Consider the following 17473-nt stretch of genomic DNA (forward strand, 5'->3'; position numbering starts at 1 on the left):
GATGCCTGTGCCAAGAATGAGTAGAGGGTGGTTTAAGAAATGACAAGTAACAAAAAACCACACAAGCTAGATGCACTAGAGATTAGATGAAATTTCTGGCCAAGATTTGCAAGTGACCATGACTTCAGAGGATGCATGCTCAGCATTCTCAGGGTGCAACCAGAGCCATCAGATTTCTCCTAAGCAAAGAAGAGTCTGTATTTTAAGCTCTGAGAACCCAGACAAAAAATAAAGAGCCTCCTGGCATAGCCAGTGCACATGCAGAAGGGAGTATTAATGTCACCAGGACCATTCTAGTTGGAGTATTAGGATACATCAATTTCAAAGTCATGAACTGGACACCCAAACCTGCATTTGTGCCTTTGAAAAAGTCTCCCCCCGCCCCTCAAGTGACAGTACTCCCATTATATTAAGCCATCTCCATTAATGCTACCACACAAGCACCAGAGACCACAACCAGATATTGAACTACATTCCTGGGCCTGTCAGTTGATATCTGTCTGCTTATCACAGTACAAAAGTACCTCCCCTCATGTACACATTGAGAAAGCACTACTCCCAAGATACACATAAAACAGTGGAGGGAGTTAAGGAAGGCCTGGATTCTGCAATGATCTCCATGCAGGTGCCCCCACATGTAGCCTCTATGGGTAAACAAACATATATGGTAAAACACAGAAGCCATTTAAAAGCTAGGACATGGACACATAGCTGTGGGCTTTATAGTACTTTAGGATAACCCAAGCACTGTCGAGTATTGTAGAGAGATGTTTGTAGAAGATTATAATTTAGAGAGACTCCCTCATTCAGGACAGTATTATGAACAAAGGAATTTGGAGATGTTCCCAACCCCTGCCTTCAGAGCACATCTTCTGGATGCATACAGCAACTCACTACAGAAGCTCTCCAGTTTGTTTTATTCCTTACTCACTCACTGGTTTGTTATTTAATTAACCCCAAGATTGTTACATGCATGAGAGTTTTATTTTCAATACTGTAAAGACTGTTCAAGTTTAATCTACGCTTATCCCATGAGAAAAAGTGATTTACCCACACTGAACCATTTAGAAAGGCAAATGCAATTTATCAGGAATCAAATACAGAGAATATCTACAATTTAAAAGCATAAAGATTTCAAAAATGACAGTACACCATTTGTATATTAAAATACAATGAAAAGATGGCAGAAACAACAGGATCTTTAAAACAGATAAAACCAAAAACAAAAGCAGACTGAGAAGCCTCCCAGTAAAGAGTGAATGGGAAGAGATCTTAGGCCACAATATAGATATTGAGCATTAATATGTTGAATGCTTTGGCACCAAAACAAATCTGTATTTATGCCCACTGAATAATAAAACAAAACAAGACACTAATAATATTGGCAAAAACCCCAAAGGAAGAAACTAAGTAGCGCATTAAATACTTTTCTGCTTGTGATGGGAAAGAATGCACATCTGAAATTATTTGATACAGATTCTAGACACACTGGGCCAGACATTATAGATTTGAAGTCTATGGAGCTATGCTGATTTATACCAGCTGCAGAACTGGTCCATTATTATTATTAATCAGAATATTGGCATGTGACATACCCAAGGTACATCTAGACTAGCATTTTTCAACCACAGGTGTTTGAAGACAATGTTTAAGGGGTCCATGAAAGGTGACTATGAAAATAAAGTTTCAGATACCAGAAAAGGCATTCCGTTTTTCTGATCAAAAGTATGAGAATATCCCCCACCTACAGGCCAAAACCCAGATGTGTTGTCATTAGATGCCCACAGTTTAGCACCCTTTCTCATGCTATGTCAAATACCGTGCTGAGCACATGAAACATTAATAATTAAATTCTGTTAGTCAGTTTTCAACCCATGACTTCTACAGCAGGGGTCCGTGGACCACAGGTTGGATTTCCAAAGGGGCCCACATCTGCATCCAACATTTTTTAGAGAACCACCAAAAAAAGAAGGTTGAAAACCCTTTATTTAGACCAGTAGTGGGCAACCTGCTGGATGCCACTTCCTGCAGCTCCTATTGGCCAGGAACGGTGAACCACAGTGACTGGGAGGTGCGGGCAGCCATGCTTCCAGATAGTTTGTTTACATTAACTGTCTCGCGGCCCGCCAACAGATTACCCTGATGGGCTGCGTGCAGCCTGTGGGCTGCAGGTTGCCCACCATTTGGATTTAAACTAATGAGTAGCTGCGTCAACCCAGCCCTCTAACCTGAGGTGCCCTTTACACTGCTTTGCTGTTGCTGCCTCCACTCCTGGACTGCTCACAAAGAGCCTCCAGCACTTAAGTCACTCCCAGCTGTATCTGTGTGCACTTGTAACCTGCCAGTCACACTTTGGAGTTTACGAGCCCGAATTACGCTGCAGGGAGACCCTAGCACACTCCCAGACTTTGCCCAGAAACGTACATCTCATACTTCAACCCTCTCCTGGACCATACAAGCTCATAAAAAAGTCTGTCATTTTATTAATAGAAATTATAAGCACAAATCTTGTTATCTCAAATGGAATTTCCCCAAACACACTGCTTTAGATAAAACAATACAACAAGATTTTAAGTGAATATCGGTAATAAGGCATGAAAAGCCAAAAATGGGTACAAGAAAAATAAAGTGCCTAATTTAACACAGTTACATTCAAAGCAAAGTTTCTCTCAATAGTCTTACTGGCTAAACTCCTTAGGCTAGGACCCCTACTTCTGTGTAATGGCTGCTTCCTTCATTCCTTCTTGTGCAGTGAATCAATGGACAGAAGAGGAGTGGGGAGGTACATCTGGTGACTGCCTCTTCTTTTCACTTAGTCCTTCTGAGAAGTATTTCCAGCTGGGAGCATGGTGACAGGAAGTCTGTGTGAACGGGACTCTTTGCTAAAAGGTAGGTTGTCTGCCCATGCCCCTTTTCCTTCTCAGTGGCTACTCGCTGGCAGTCAATGGCCCATTGATCTTGTTTACACCTGGCTGAGGCATCAGCTTGCCCTTTGTCTTTGAGGAACTGCTTTGGTCACTTCCCAGCCTTGGAACATGTTTTAGGCTATGTCTACACTGTGAACCTTACAGCGGCACAGCCATGCCACTACAGCCATGCTGCTGCAAGGTAAGCTGTGTAGCTGCTCATTGTCGGCAGGAGAGAACTCTCCTGATGACAAAATAAAACCACCACCACCGAGGGACGGTAGTTTGTTGGCATGAGAGCTGTTCGCACCGGCACTTTTCGTCACTAAAACTTGTGTTGGTCAGGGAGGTTTTCTTTCCATACCCTTGACCGACAAAGATTTTACCGATGAAAGTGCAGTGTAGACATTGCCTAAACAACACCTGGCAATTAAAACTTTTAACTTTACATACAACGTTGCCACACATTTTACCAGGATAACAACATCTGAAAACTCAGTTTGATGGACACCTCACAAGGCACATCTTGTACACAGAATATCACCACATAGGGTGATAGGTGTGAATACAGAGGAACAGTGTCACAAAAACCCAGTGCAATATAGCCAGAAAGGAACAGATTTAGGTTGATCTTTGGATTACACAACATTTGCCAAGAGAATCCAGTCACTGCTCCTGGATCAACACACTACTCCGGGCAACTGATGCAGGCTGAGCTGCAGAAAGCCAACCTTTAACAATCCATGCAGCGTTCAGCTGAGTGGCACCCAGAGTGGAAAACAGAGGGAATGCAGAGGGTTTTAAGATTGAAGGACAAAGCCAAGAGTCCTATCTCTGCCACAGACTTGCTTGGAGGACATGGGCAAATGCTTTACACCGGTGGTCCCCAACGCGGTGCCCGCGGGGCGCCATGGCGCCCGCGTCCTGGCCCCCAGGAGAGCACCCACTGAAATGCTGCCAAATTTCAGCGGCATTTTGGCGGGGACGCCTCTTGATGACGACACTTGCCATCGACAAGTGACGTCATCGAGAGGCGTCGCTCCCAAATTTCGGCGGCATTTTGGCGGGTGCTCCACCACCACAGTGGTCCTTCGTCTGGTGCCCACCAGACGAAAAGGTTGGGGACCACTGCTTTACACCATACCGCCTCACAGTGCCACACTTTATCCACATGTAAATGGGAAGAGAGAATTCTTACCTGCCTCACAAGGGATTTTGGAGGTTTATACCATTTTTGTACAGGGATTTGAGGGCTTCTGCAGAAAGATGCTAAATAAATATTAGCACACATCACATGATTACAGGAACTCCATAATTTGTTCTCAGATACCTATGAAGCATCATGATTTTTTATTTTTTTTTTAGTGCACTGAGAGAAGGCATGTTTTTCATACTTGCCTATTGTGTTCCTAGCTTATTACTGTCCTAGGCTGCGAGACTGATCTCTTTTGTACAGTCTACTTTTCCAAGTAGCTCTCTTAATGTTTACTCCATGTTGGGCATTATGTGGATCCTTCCAGGGCAAAAAACAGTGAATGGATCCCTATTCTTGTTCTTTGGAGGTGCTACATCAAGTTCTCCCCCCGCCCCCAGCATAGATATTGTTCAGAGGAAGGAAGTCACTCTCAGCTGAGCAGTTTGAAATTTTAAACCACAGCAAGACGTGCACAAGGCTGGCCACTCCCAAGTTTAAAAAAAACAAACAAAAAAAAAGAGTGGGATTGGCCTATAAATATCTCCTGGGTAAAGGAATCTGGCAATGGAAATGAAAGGACAATGCTCTGAGAGATGTACCAGACAGGAAATGCCAGCAAACCATAACAGTGACTGAATGACAGGTTTTAGAGTGCTACCCATGTTAGTCTGCATCAGCAAAAACAACCAGAAGTCCTTGTGGCACCTTAGAAACTAACAAGTTTATTTGGGCATAAACTTTCATGGGCTAAAACCCACTTCATCAGATGCATGGTGTGAAAAGTACAGTAAGCAGTATATATGTATATCAATCACAGCACATGAAAAGATGGGAGTTGCCTTACCAAGTGGGGGTGGGGCGGGTCAGTGCTAACGAGGCCAATTCAATTAAGGTGGAAGTGGCCTATTCAGAACGGTTGATAAGAGGTGAATATCAAGAGAGGGAAAATTACTTTTGTAGTGCTAACAAGGCCACCTCATTGGAGAACAGTTTAAAAGGAAAACTCTAGCATAATATAGGGATATTCAACCTCATACTTCAGAATTTGGCTTAAATCCCAACTATTAAAAACCGGGATAAGACAGAACATGGGGGTAGGGAGAGAGATTATTCCACATCTGCCTATTGTAAAAAACTCTTACATCTTCCTCTGATGCATCTGCTGCTGGCCGCTGTTTTGAGACAGGACCTGGACTAGATGGACCTTGGATCTTGGCAAATCTTATGGAAGTCCCCTATTCTCCCATGCATTCAAATGGGAGCTGCATTCCCTAGGTCTCACATCTGCTTTACAGGGAAGTATCAATATAATTAAGACCTATCACTGAAACAAAGAGCCGCACGGGACAGATAATGGAAACAGTGATGAGTATTCTCAGAGACTGCTTTAAAATTTCATTTAACTGTATTTATTTAACTAGAGTCATAATTGCAGTTAATTTTAAACAACACACACAAAATACTTGGCACTTATATAGCACCTTTCATCACAGGGTCAAATCTCTTTACAAATTATTACACCAATCTTAACACTGAGGAAGGTAAGTGTTTCAGAATGATAATTTTAGGTATGAAGGTCACATGACTTCCTTTGATTCACAATGATTCAGTGCCAGAGGCAGAAAGAGATCCATTCTCCTCTTCCAGCCACTAAATGACATTCCCTATTGTGACTACGTTCACTAGAGACAGGCCCCAGAAACCGAATTCAGAGCTAGATGCAAACACCAAACTTTGGGGTACTGGGAATTGCGTTTTGGTGTCAGTTTTTTATACTGACAATCAGCTATGGGAATTTCCCTCCCCAACCCTCCCCTCAAAAATGAGCATTAAATGACTGCACATTTAAATACACAGGCAAGTATGAATGTATAATTGTTCAAATATACATACCTTCAGCTATTGGCATCTGATCACGCCAACCCTTTGCATTACCTTTAATACCAGGTGTACTGTGGAATTTCTCAGGGAGACTGACACATACACATCCTCTCTGAAAGTCCTGTAAAGCGGCCTTCAATACTGCAACTAAACCAATATAAACCAAACTGTTTCCAACAGGTGCATGCACAACACTGCAACCTGAGCAGATTTCGAGCTGTTGTGCATTATCTAAAGAGCCATTTCAAAAATCATACAGATGCAGACCCCATTAAAGCAATTTTAACCTTGTTTCCTTAACATGGTTTAGAAGTTGAAACATAGGGCTTTTAGCAACATGGCTGTGTCGCTACAGCCGTGCAGCTAAAAGTCAGACTGCGTAGGTGCCATTTCTTGGCTCTCCTGCTGACAAAAAACTTCCATCCCCAGTGAGTGGTATTTGCGTTGACGGCAGGAGAGCGCTTCTGCTGACAACGTGCTGTTCACACTAGCACTTGTCACGGCAAAACTTTTATCTTTTTTTGGGGGGGGAGGGGTGTTAACACCTCTGAAAGAAAAAAGTTTTGTGATTCAAATGCCAGTGTAGACATAGCCATACCCACTGTTACACAGGAAGGTATAAAGTGTCATGTCAAAATCACAAGGCCCCAAAGCTGTCCTAACTGTAACTGATGCCACCATGACAAGAACAGAAACACACCGGGCTCGCTAATGAACACAGCTGAGTACGAAATATAGCCCCCTCTGTACTAAAATACCAGAGCATCTTTTAGAGCATGTTTCTACTGTAAATTCCTAGGGGCACAGGATTACAACTGAGATTAAAAAAAAAAAAATCCTAAAAGGGTTAAGAGACACAACTCAATAATCTGAGGAGTAATCATACATCTACATCTCCTAGACTGCTTTGAGGGGAAAAAAAAAAAATCTCAGCATGTGCTTTTCTGAATGAGAGCAAGATTACTCCCATTGAAGCCTCGGGGAACAATACCGACCATTATGTCTGCAGAGAGAAAAGGAGAGTGAGGTAATCTCTTTAATTGGACCAACTTCTGCTAGTGAGAGAGACACTCCAGAGCTTACACAGAGCTCTTCTTCAGGTCAAGAAATCATCTCACCCTCCTTCTCTAACATTCTGGGACCAATAGTCCTACACCACCACTGTATGCTATCAGCACAAAAAAAAAAAAAAAAATAGTATTCCTTTGCCTTTTAAACCAGCTCTTCTTCCGCTTTACTAGACTGCAGGGTCCATGTCTCTTGTTTGGAAGGAAGGACATGAGGGTAGACAGGCAACTTGTTATGGGAGGTTTACCTCACTTCACTTTGTTTGTTTTAAACTAGATCCTTTCCATGCCAGGTGGTTTCTCATTTTACTCCGAGTCTCCTAAAACAGGAATAAATAAGGAACCTAAGTCACATCTGTGAAGGGGAAATGACCAAAGGAAGGAGGAAAGTCCAGAAGCATTCAAGGAAACAAAACAAGACATAAAAAAATCCCCTAAGCTATTAGAGACAAGAATCTAGAGTGCCACTAACCCAAGACAGAGAAGTGATCTTTCATATAATACATTCACCGAGCTTTCCTTTACCACTAACCATACCATATATACCCACCACAGGCAAGAGAAAACAGCTATCTGCTGCACAGAAAATGGAATTAAAAGGGAATTCTGTTATGCCTTCTAATTAGACACTTCCCTAGTAATACAGTCAGTGTGTGCTCTAGATCTGGAAGGCTGCCATAGGTTGCATTAGATACTAAGTTGGCTGATCGTTTTCAGAGCAAGTCAATTTCTTTTTTGTTATGTTTAATTATATTTTAAACGAAGCTATCTGGCTTCTGGCTTCCTATAGTCTCTCCAGGGACACTTCTTGGTGTGGGCCAATCCAGTTCTGGATGAAGGCAGCACAGAGTCCGGTTCAGTGTTTGGCGCTGCTTTCAATTTAGCTCAGTTAGGAAAGAAGCTGAAATCTGATTGCCTCCTCAAGATTCAAGAAATGAGATTGTGAGGGGGAAAAGAGGAAGGGGAATGACTCAATCTTCAATGAAGTGCATAGCCAAAACAAGCTATGACTGAGCTGTCAATAAAGAAAAAAAAAAAAACCACAGAACTAAAACTGCCATATCTACAAGTAAAACTGAAAGATCAGTTCAGTAAACCTGATACCAGTAACTGCCCATCTTGGGATATGAGGTAGTAGAGTTTTTCTTTCAAAAAGCCTATTCGAATTAGCATTATCAACTGTGTACTTTCACATTTCAGAGACAGGTTTTCAGAAGAGCTCAGAACATCAGGAGCTGAGCTCCACTGCAGACCTGGCTATTAGCATCAGACAAGCACGTGCAGAGTGCTTTGGAAACTCCTGCCTCAACTCCAAGTGCTGAGCATTTGACAGTCTGGCCCTTAATGACCTAATAAGGCACAATCTTATCGTTGCAAATATCAGTCTCTTTTGATGCCCAGAATTTCTTTGCACTTCTAGAATACACTGTCTTCAGAGGATCTCAAAACACTTTATGATTTTCCTGTAGTGAAATGGAGGCAGAGGGTCAGGCGACTTCCATAGTTACACAGAAAGATTGTAGCAAAGCTAAGAACAGAACCCTGAACTCCCAATGCCAAGTCCTGTGCTTCAACATTTAGGGTATGTCTACATCTACAATTTTGCAGCGCTGGTTGTTACAGCTGTATTAGTACAGCTGTATAGGGCCAGCGCTGCAGAGTGGCCACACTTACAGCAACCAGCGCTGCAAGTGGTGTTAGACGTGGCCACACTGCAGCGCTGTTGGGCGGCTTCAAGGGGGGTTCGGGGAACGCGAGAGCAAACCGGGGAAGGAGACCAGCTTCGCCGTGGTTTGCTCTCGCGTTCCCCGAACCCCCCTGCAAACCGCAGGGAAGGAGACCTGCTTGCACGGGGGTTCGGGGAACGCGAGAGCAAACCAGGGAAGGAGACCAGCTTCGCCACGGTTTGCTCTCGCGTTCCCCGAACCCCCCTGCAAACCGCAGGGAAGGAGACCTGCTTGCTCGGGGATTCGGGGAACGCGAGAGCAAACCGCAGGGAAGGAGACCTGCTTGCACAGGGGTTTGGGGAACGCGAGAGCAAACCGGGTAAGACCTGCTTGATTACCAGAGGCTTCCTCAGGTATGCTGGGATACCTGCTTATTCCACGGAGGTCAAGAAAAGCGCTGGTAAGTGTCTACACTTGATTACCAGCGCTGGATCACCAGCGCTGGATCCTCTACACCCGAGACAAAACGGGAGTACGGCCAGCGCTGCAAACAGGGAGTTGCAGCGCTGGTGATGCCCTGCAGATGTGTACACCTCCTAAGTTGCAGCGCTGTAACCCCCTCACCAGCGCTGCAACTTTGTGATGTAGACAAGCCCTATGTCAGTTCATTCAAGTTCCTGGCTTGGTTTCATCTGTAGCTGCAACAATGCAAGTCAATCCAATTGAGGAGACCACCACTGAGAAAAGATTCCTGTCAAAATTCAGCCCTTACAAGAGCAGATGCAATTCTATCAACTTCAATGGCACTACTCTCACTTTTGTCAGTGCTGAATCTGTTTAAAACTACTGAGATGTAAGGAGCACTTACCATGTTGCCAGAAAAACCAGCACATGCAAACATCAGCTGGTGAGAGCACTCATATCTCACACCAAGAGTTTGAGGGGTTTAAAGTTCTGCTTTTTTAAAAAAAAAGAAAAGCAGCTGCAGATTCTAAAATCCTTTGTGAAGCATAGTGAGAACTCAATATGCTGACACTTATCCCTTTCAAAACATGTATCCCCATAAGAAACCCCATGTATGATACCTGTGAACTACAAATTCTTTCAGTGTTGTGGTAGCCATGTTGGTCCCAGGATATGAAACACACAAGGTGGAACAGATGCGTCAACTCCTTATGCTTAATAATGTTGCAAGAAACGAGTCAAAATGGACAAGTAACACCTCTGCAGTTATAGGACAAAGGAGAGTTAGTGGATTGTTGTAATGATACACACAACTAGTGTCTCTACTGAGTCGATGATTTTTGGTGTCTAGAAGAACTGTGAATTTAAACCTCTCTTTTGAAGGTGTTGGGCAGGTTTCCTTTGAGGATGAGAACTGAGAGGTCAGATATAGAATGGCCATTTTGTGAAAAATGTTCACCCACAGAGCTCGACCAACTTCTGTTGGTCCAAAAAGAGAGACCCTTACCCACCTTGTTATAAACTGTAAATGATATATAGCCATTTGACCGTGTGTACATGGCACAAACAATGCATATATAAACTAGGACTATAATTTATAGTACCCAACCATCATAATTAGGAAGTCTTGCACTATGCCAAACCTGTTAGCCTACCTTACCAGACAACTAGCTGGTCTGGCATCTGCTACATGAGGTCTTAAGCTAAAGGACCTAAAATAAGAAAAAAAGACGATGAAGAGATGACATTTTTGGTATGGGACTCTCCAGTAAGTTGGCAGAAAAGGAAGGTCTCTCCATCCACTTCCTCAACACAGACTCCAAAATGTACTGGTGGCTGGGGGGCAAGAAGGTTGTCATTTATTTATACTGCAGCTGAACAAACATTAAGGGGTCGGGTAGGGAGATAGGGTTTTTTCCACTTGTTTGGTGTATGAAGTTAAAGCTTAAACTGCTTCCTTTCTTCTTCTTAAGCCTCAGAACAAGCTTCTTTTTAACATGCAATGAAAGTGCAGAGTTCTGCCAAACTTTTTGTTCTCCCTCACACTTTTGTGCCAACTCTTCCCGACCTGGATTCAGTGCAGATAAGCAAGTGAGCCGAGGGAGCTAGGGAAGGGCAAGAACCGAGCAGCTCTGCATACTAACAAGCTAGTCTGGTGTCAGACTTGCTGCCTCCCACAGCTTAACAGATCCTAAAAACTTCAGTACGAATTGAGCTAGATTTTCAAGGGTTCCACACCCATGGCTGGAGCTGGATTTTCAAGAGAACACAGTATGTTGGGTGCTGAGCACTTCTGACAATCTGGCCCCAATTGTAGGTTCTAAAGTTATTTGAAAATCTAGCCCTGTGTTCATGGATACCCTCGAGGAGGTAGTGACTTAAACTGAGTGGCAGAACTTCAAATACAAATGTAAAGACACCTTACCCTGCCTAGGCTCAAATTTCAATTGGTAATTAAAGATTTCCCACTAATCCCATAGCATCAAGCTGTGTTCCAATAAAACACAGCTATGGAATCTACAAGATACCTTTAGTCACTCCCCCCTAAGGGTATGTCTATAAAGGAAAATATATATACACATCAAAAATCCACACACCCATGGCAGAGAGTCTCAGTCAGTTAATGCAGGCCATGAGCTAAAAGTAGCCAGATAGATGTTTAGGCTCAAGCAGGAGCCCAGACTCTATGACCTGACCCTTCCCAGGTCTCAGAGCCCAGCCCAAGCCTCAACATCTACATGGCTATTTTTAGCCCCAACAGCCTGTGTCAACTGACGGGGCCTCTGAGACTTGCTCCCACAGGGGTATTTTCCTGGCTGAGTAGAGACACCTTAAGAGGCCTCCCAGCTTTTAAGCCTCTAAGCAAGTGTCATCTGGGACAAAACTGCTTGATAACAAGGGTCACTAGTAGAGTTGGACATGGCTGATGTGCTGATCCCAGCCCCCAACTGGCTAGCCGTGGAAAGATGCCTGCCAAAACCTTCAGAATGACGGGCAGGAGTGGCACTCAAATCTTAGGCCTGAGCTGGAACAGGGTTGGCAGAGATGGATGGACACATAGCAGTCCCAAAGTAGTCTATCATCTGCACTCGGTTAGAAACAGCTCATATGATAAAGTTTCTGCCCCTTATGAGCTCCCATGCTGTGGCTGTCATCGTTCCAATAAAGAATTACCAGGGAGCCCTTCATGCCACTCCTCAAGTCAGCCAGAAGAATCACCACTGCTTGTTGCTGATACTTGTGCAGATCAGTTTGCTCTGCCTCTTTACACACAGGAATGTTCTATCCCATATCCCCTCATGCCCACCTTGGATAGTCTGAACATTCCATTATTCATGGAACAAACAGGATAGCTTCCTATTCCTTCTCTTAAGCAGTCTTCCTCCTTTTTAATCACTGCCTATGTTTTCAGGAGCAACCAGGATCTCTCAAGCTAAACATCCAAAAACAAAAAAATCCATTGGTCACTTCTGAAAATGTAGGTCATGGCTTCTAAAAGTAGGTACAAAATGCCTCTATTAAATGGCCCTGCTAGTGACCTTAGAGCACAACTCCAGCTCCACCAGTCCTTGACCTCCTTCTCCTAGTGTAAAAATAACAAAGTAGCTCTATGGGAGAGAGAGTGAGGCATGGGGGGCTCTGTCCCTCTCCTGATCGACGCTGGAAAGGATCTCTTCATTAAGGACATTTTCCTTGAGTTATTATCAAATACAAAAATGCTTCCAAGCAAGGAGGTGGCAAGAGCAGAACACTGAATGGGAAAAGAGGAAAAGGAGAGTGCACTTGCCTCTGAGACAAAGCAACATTCCAACAGATAGGAAAACAGTCATTTCCTACAAGGGAGACAGGGGTGGATGTGAACAGGCAGGCTTGTTCTGCAACTGTGTCTGTGTATAGCTCCCATATATCCTTCCTGCTAGATCCTAGTGTTGTCACGAAGAATCACTTCCCTCACTCAAAAAGAAAAAAAAAAAGTCAGGAAACTAGGACAAAAGGAAAGAAAAAGCTCCTGGATGAACTAGATAACTGGAAAGGAACAAAGTGCAGTGACCCCAAAATAAGGAACTTAGATGGAGATACTACAGTTTTCTACCATCTGCTTGTTATTTTGAGAGAGGAGGTGGTAACGAGAATAGTAGAAATATTGTGCGGAGCTCATTCTTTAAACATGAATTTACATCAGGGATGAACACGGTCCACTGTCCTCAGTTCTGGTCATGTTTTCATAGGGAGATATTATCACACTGGAGAAAGGGCAGTTCAGCAAGGATGGTTGCGGTTGAATTTATTCTAAACTGGAATCAAGAACACCCCAAGGTGACCAGACAGGAGTACTGAATATGTGGGGGTGGATAACAGGGCAGACACAAGGTCCAGCAGCTGAAGCAGCCGAGAGTCTGGAGTTCCACTCCCAGATTGATGACCGACTCCCTGGATGCCCTTGGGTGTCACTCTACCTGTCTGTAAAATAGCCCTAATACTTACATGGCCAGAGCCAGTGTTGTGAGGTTTAAGCAATCCATGCTTGAGATCTCTTGAGGGAAGGTTCTAGAGAAGCTCACAACATTGCAAAATGAGATCACATCTACACTACAGACTTCTGCTGGTGTCGGCATCAGTCAGCAGCATGATCCCTGACAGACATAGCTATGCCAGCAGAAGCTCCTAATACAGATGCAGTTACACCAGCAAAACTGTGCTTCTATTGGCATAGTTTGTTTTCTGCGGGGAATGCAGGTGTATGGAATAAGCTATACTGATAAAAATAGAGCTTTTCCACTATAGCAGCATGCACATTAGGAGTGCTTTGGCAGTGTAGCTATGCCAGCCAATCACTCCTAGTGTAGACACGGCCTGCCTGCTCGGTGAGGTGAGGAAAATTAGAGCCCAGGAAAGAAAATAAGTAGGAAATCCCCAGGAGCAGAATCAGCTATTGGCTGAAGAAGCATTTCTTGTTTATACCAGCAGCAAATCAGTAAACAGCACATTCTTAGATAATCATCTGTCACAAGCTGGGGTGGGATGGGGGTTCATTCATGTAAACAGATTCTTTTTCATCAATGCGTTCAGATCCAAGAAGAAATGCATGTTGCAAAAATATTCCCTTCATCAGACTTCACCCTCACTGAACTCCACTTTCACAGTCACCAGCCCTACTCTTTCTAGCTGTCAGCAGGGACCATGACCTAGAATTCCATGGAAATGGGAAGGAGTCCTCCCTGCCACCCCATCTAAAACCACCTCTCTGAAATGGTGCTAATCTGCTGTCAACTCAGTTTAAAAGTAGGGTGAAGACTGATGTAGCCTTGGGGCATTCTCAACTACCAGCAAAATATTAACTCTAACCAAAGCAGGGCAGGGAAATAGTGTTCAACTACTACTCTGGTTTGTGAAAAAGCTGTAAGAACCACATATCATCTGAGACAGCCCCGGCCAACCCAGCACCGAAGCATCACTGTCTGCCCCTAAAATGTCCAGCAATGATGATAACTGGCCACACCAGCTCCATCTCAGGGAGGAAACGGCATGAGAAATAAGCAGCCAAACCAAACAAAGGGCACTGCCCTTCACCCACAACCCCCCACTCACCCTGGGGGGACTCAAAACTGGGACAAACACACTGACCTTATTACACACAGAGGGGGAAACTAGCCTATGCAACCTACTGTTAATTTAACACAGCTGTAGATCTGATTAACTATTCATTGCAGGCAGCTGCTAGAAGACTCTCTTGCTACAGACAGGGTAAGATTTACTTCTTAGCTAGTATGGAAACAACAGTGCTCAAGTTGTATTGTCAGGAAGTCCAAGTTCTACAGAATGTTACTTAAAAAACAATCAAAACCAAATCTCTTCTAAAATCCAGAGCTGTAGAAACTCAGGCAAAGACTTTTCTGAGGTTCGGGGTGTGGTCTCTGCAAAATTCTCCAAGCAGGGAGGGAGTATGAGACGATGGGAGGGGTATGAAAAACTATGCACATCACCCATCTTTTAAGCATCCTCATTTGTCTAGATCATCTACTAAGCAAGTACGTTTTAACTCCCCCTTCCTCCCCACATACATTCCTTCTCCAAGCAATCAGCTCATCTTTCTTAACCCAACAGCAACACAGAGTTTCTGATTCATATCCCAAGGCTGGGAAACCTAACATTTCCCCCCAACCTCCACCCAGAGTCCTCATTTGTAAAACAGGAGAAGCAGGAGCACTAAACAAAATAACAAACAACATGAATAATTAAAAAAAAAATCCAGTTTTATATCTCCTCATTTTTAACCATTTTTTTCAGGCATAGGTGCTGGAACTAGGGATGCGGGGAGGGGGGAGTGTTGCTGCACCCCCTGGCTTGAAGTGGTTTCTATCATATACAGAGTTTACAGTTTGGTTCAATGACTCTCAGCACCCCCACTACACAAATTGTTCCAGCACCCTGTTTTTCAGAGCCAGCTTTGCTGCACATATTAGAAAAGTTGGCATCAAAACTAATTTCAAAAATAAAACCCTGTATTTATAGAAAAGTTATTTTTTCTTTTTAAAAAAAGAAAGAAGGGTGGGGAGAGAGATACGTTATACTCTAGTTTCCAGCCTCTAACCACAGGATTTACATGTTTTAGTAATTCTCTAGTTCCCGCCTCCCAGAACTCCAGAAAACACTTTACAGCCTACAGATGCCTATTTACAGCTGCCCACCATGAGCTAAAACCTCGGCTATTATATAACTACGCACCAGCCTTTGTGCCCGCAGGCATATCCTCTCAACCCAGCAGACAAACAGAGATCCTCACACCACGTCTCCCAAGCATTCTTCAATTCAGTTTACAGGTGGTTTATTAACTTTGGCGAGCGTCTGTACATTTTAACCCTGTATCCACGAAATCCTTCAGAATTTAAAAACCAAATTAAAAACCACTTCAGATTTATAGGGCTTTTTTTTTTTAAACACAAACAAATTAAGAATTACCCCAGCGGGGTAAGAACAGCTTACAGCCGGGGCTTGCAGAAAGCACACTGCTCAGGTCCGCATGCTCTTTCAATGCAACAACCATTTTTTTCTGGGCTAAACCTCACCCATATTCCAACCCGAACGTTCCTCCGGTCCCTCGTCCCTCACAGCTGTTCAGAGGAGGAGATTTTGCTCCCCTCGTGCAGAGAGAAAGCAAAGCCCCCACTCCCTTCTGAGCCTCCTGCATTGTTTTGGTAGGAATCTCTTCTGCAGCCGGGAGGAGGAAAAAGCGAACGCAGCCACCCCGCATTCCGTGATGCGCAAATCCGCAGCCGAGACCGGGAGGGGTGGGGAGAGAAATGGGAAAAGCGCACTCACCCAAAAGACAAAATTAAAGACAAAAAGCAGGTATTTGATGCACTTGGTGCAGCCTTCCACGCCCATTGCTGCAGATTGCTGTGGGCAGAGCTGGCCTGGTAAATCAGCGCGTACGAACAAGGAGCCGCAGCTATTGCAGAGGGTAGTCCTCTGTGTTTTCTTTTGGGATTTCCGCTGACTGGCTAGGTGCTAGGCTGTTTCTCTTCTCTATCTCCTCCCTCATTCAATTACAGACACCCACCCGCGGGCTCTGTAGCTAAGCCAGGATCCTCCCACTTAGCCGCAGCAGGCCATTTTTACAGAGGAGGCTACCGCCTCCTGGGGGCGGCCAGCCCAAACTTCCCACTGCCTCTTACACCATTTCTGAGCTACCACAGAAACAGGCAACAATCCTACTGCACACACAGCTCTCCAGCGACTGCGCAGATGTTAACGGATGAGATTGATGGAGAAGTAGCTCTTACTTAAAAGGCTCTGTGGCCAGGTTCACAAAGCACAAGTGGCTACTGAAACTATAAAAGCAGCAAAGAATCCTGTGGCACCTTATAGACTAACAGACGTTTTGGAGCATGAGTTTTCGTGGGTGAATACCCACTTGGTCGGATGCATCCACGAAAGCTTATGCTCCAAAACGTCTGTTAGTCTATAAGGTGCCCAGGATTCTTTGCTGCTTTTACTGATCCAGATTAACAGGGCTACCCCTCTGATACTGAAACTATATATTGCTATTTCAAAGGATCAAGTGTACATGGCAGCCATTGAATTCAACAGCGGAGCGCATGCCTGGGGATTCTTCTGGGGGCCTACTGGAAGTTTGAGGGCTGCACCCAATTTTGGATAACAGGGTTGGATGCAGGTTAAAGCTGGCAGTTTTTAATTTGGAAAAAACGATTTCTCCATCCCTTATCTAATCTGTATAATTTGTATTAGGCTCTGAATCAGGGCCACAGACAGCAGGTTCGGGCCTCGGTGAAAAATTTTTTTCAGGCCCCCCAGCAAGGTCGGACTGGCTAAACACGGCCGACAAAGCCAGGGAAGCTGGGTCCTGGGCCCTCTTCCGGACCTTTGGGCCCTGGTAATTTGTACCAGCTTCCTCCCCGCTCTCGTCGGCCCTGGCCCTGATTCTGCAAACAGTTAATATTCATGTTAAACTATACTGTCGGGAATAATCCCATTGAAAGCAATGTGACTACTCATGGGAGTAAAGTTAAGCACTTGCATAAACCTTTGCAGGATTCTGGGCCTTAATGCATCCAATGAAGAGATTCAATACAACTGTGTTTGTAATTCAGATCAAGTCTTTTTGCAATTCAATTATACTGAACCTTTCAGCACAGGAAATTCAGAAAAAAAAGGCAACATAAATATTTTTAAATTTCATAAAATTTTGTCTGAAACCAAGTTCTTCCCCCTTACTCATCTCTAATAAAATATATTTCTTGCGCTGGTGCTAATCCTACCACTCTTACTCAT

At 44.1% G+C, this 17473-nt stretch overlaps 1 protein-coding gene across 1 annotated transcript in view; it reads right to left on the minus strand.

Moving 5' to 3' along the window:
• The window catches only part of CD81 (CD81 molecule), a 71806-nt gene extending 55456 nt beyond the window's left edge, over positions 1 to 16350 (minus strand). Inside the window, exon 1 of the mRNA XM_030560574.1 lies at positions 16001 to 16350. Coding sequence (XP_030416434.1) covers positions 16001 to 16066 — 66 coding nt within the window. The 5' untranslated portion in view covers positions 16067 to 16350. The remainder of the gene's footprint in view (positions 1 to 16000) is intronic.
• Positions 16351 to 17473: the final 1123 nt, after the last annotated feature.

The sequence above is a fragment of the Gopherus evgoodei genome, chromosome 4 (assembly GCF_007399415.2).
Source record: "Gopherus evgoodei ecotype Sinaloan lineage chromosome 4, rGopEvg1_v1.p, whole genome shotgun sequence".
Classification (NCBI taxonomy): Eukaryota; Metazoa; Chordata; order Testudines; family Testudinidae; genus Gopherus; species Gopherus evgoodei.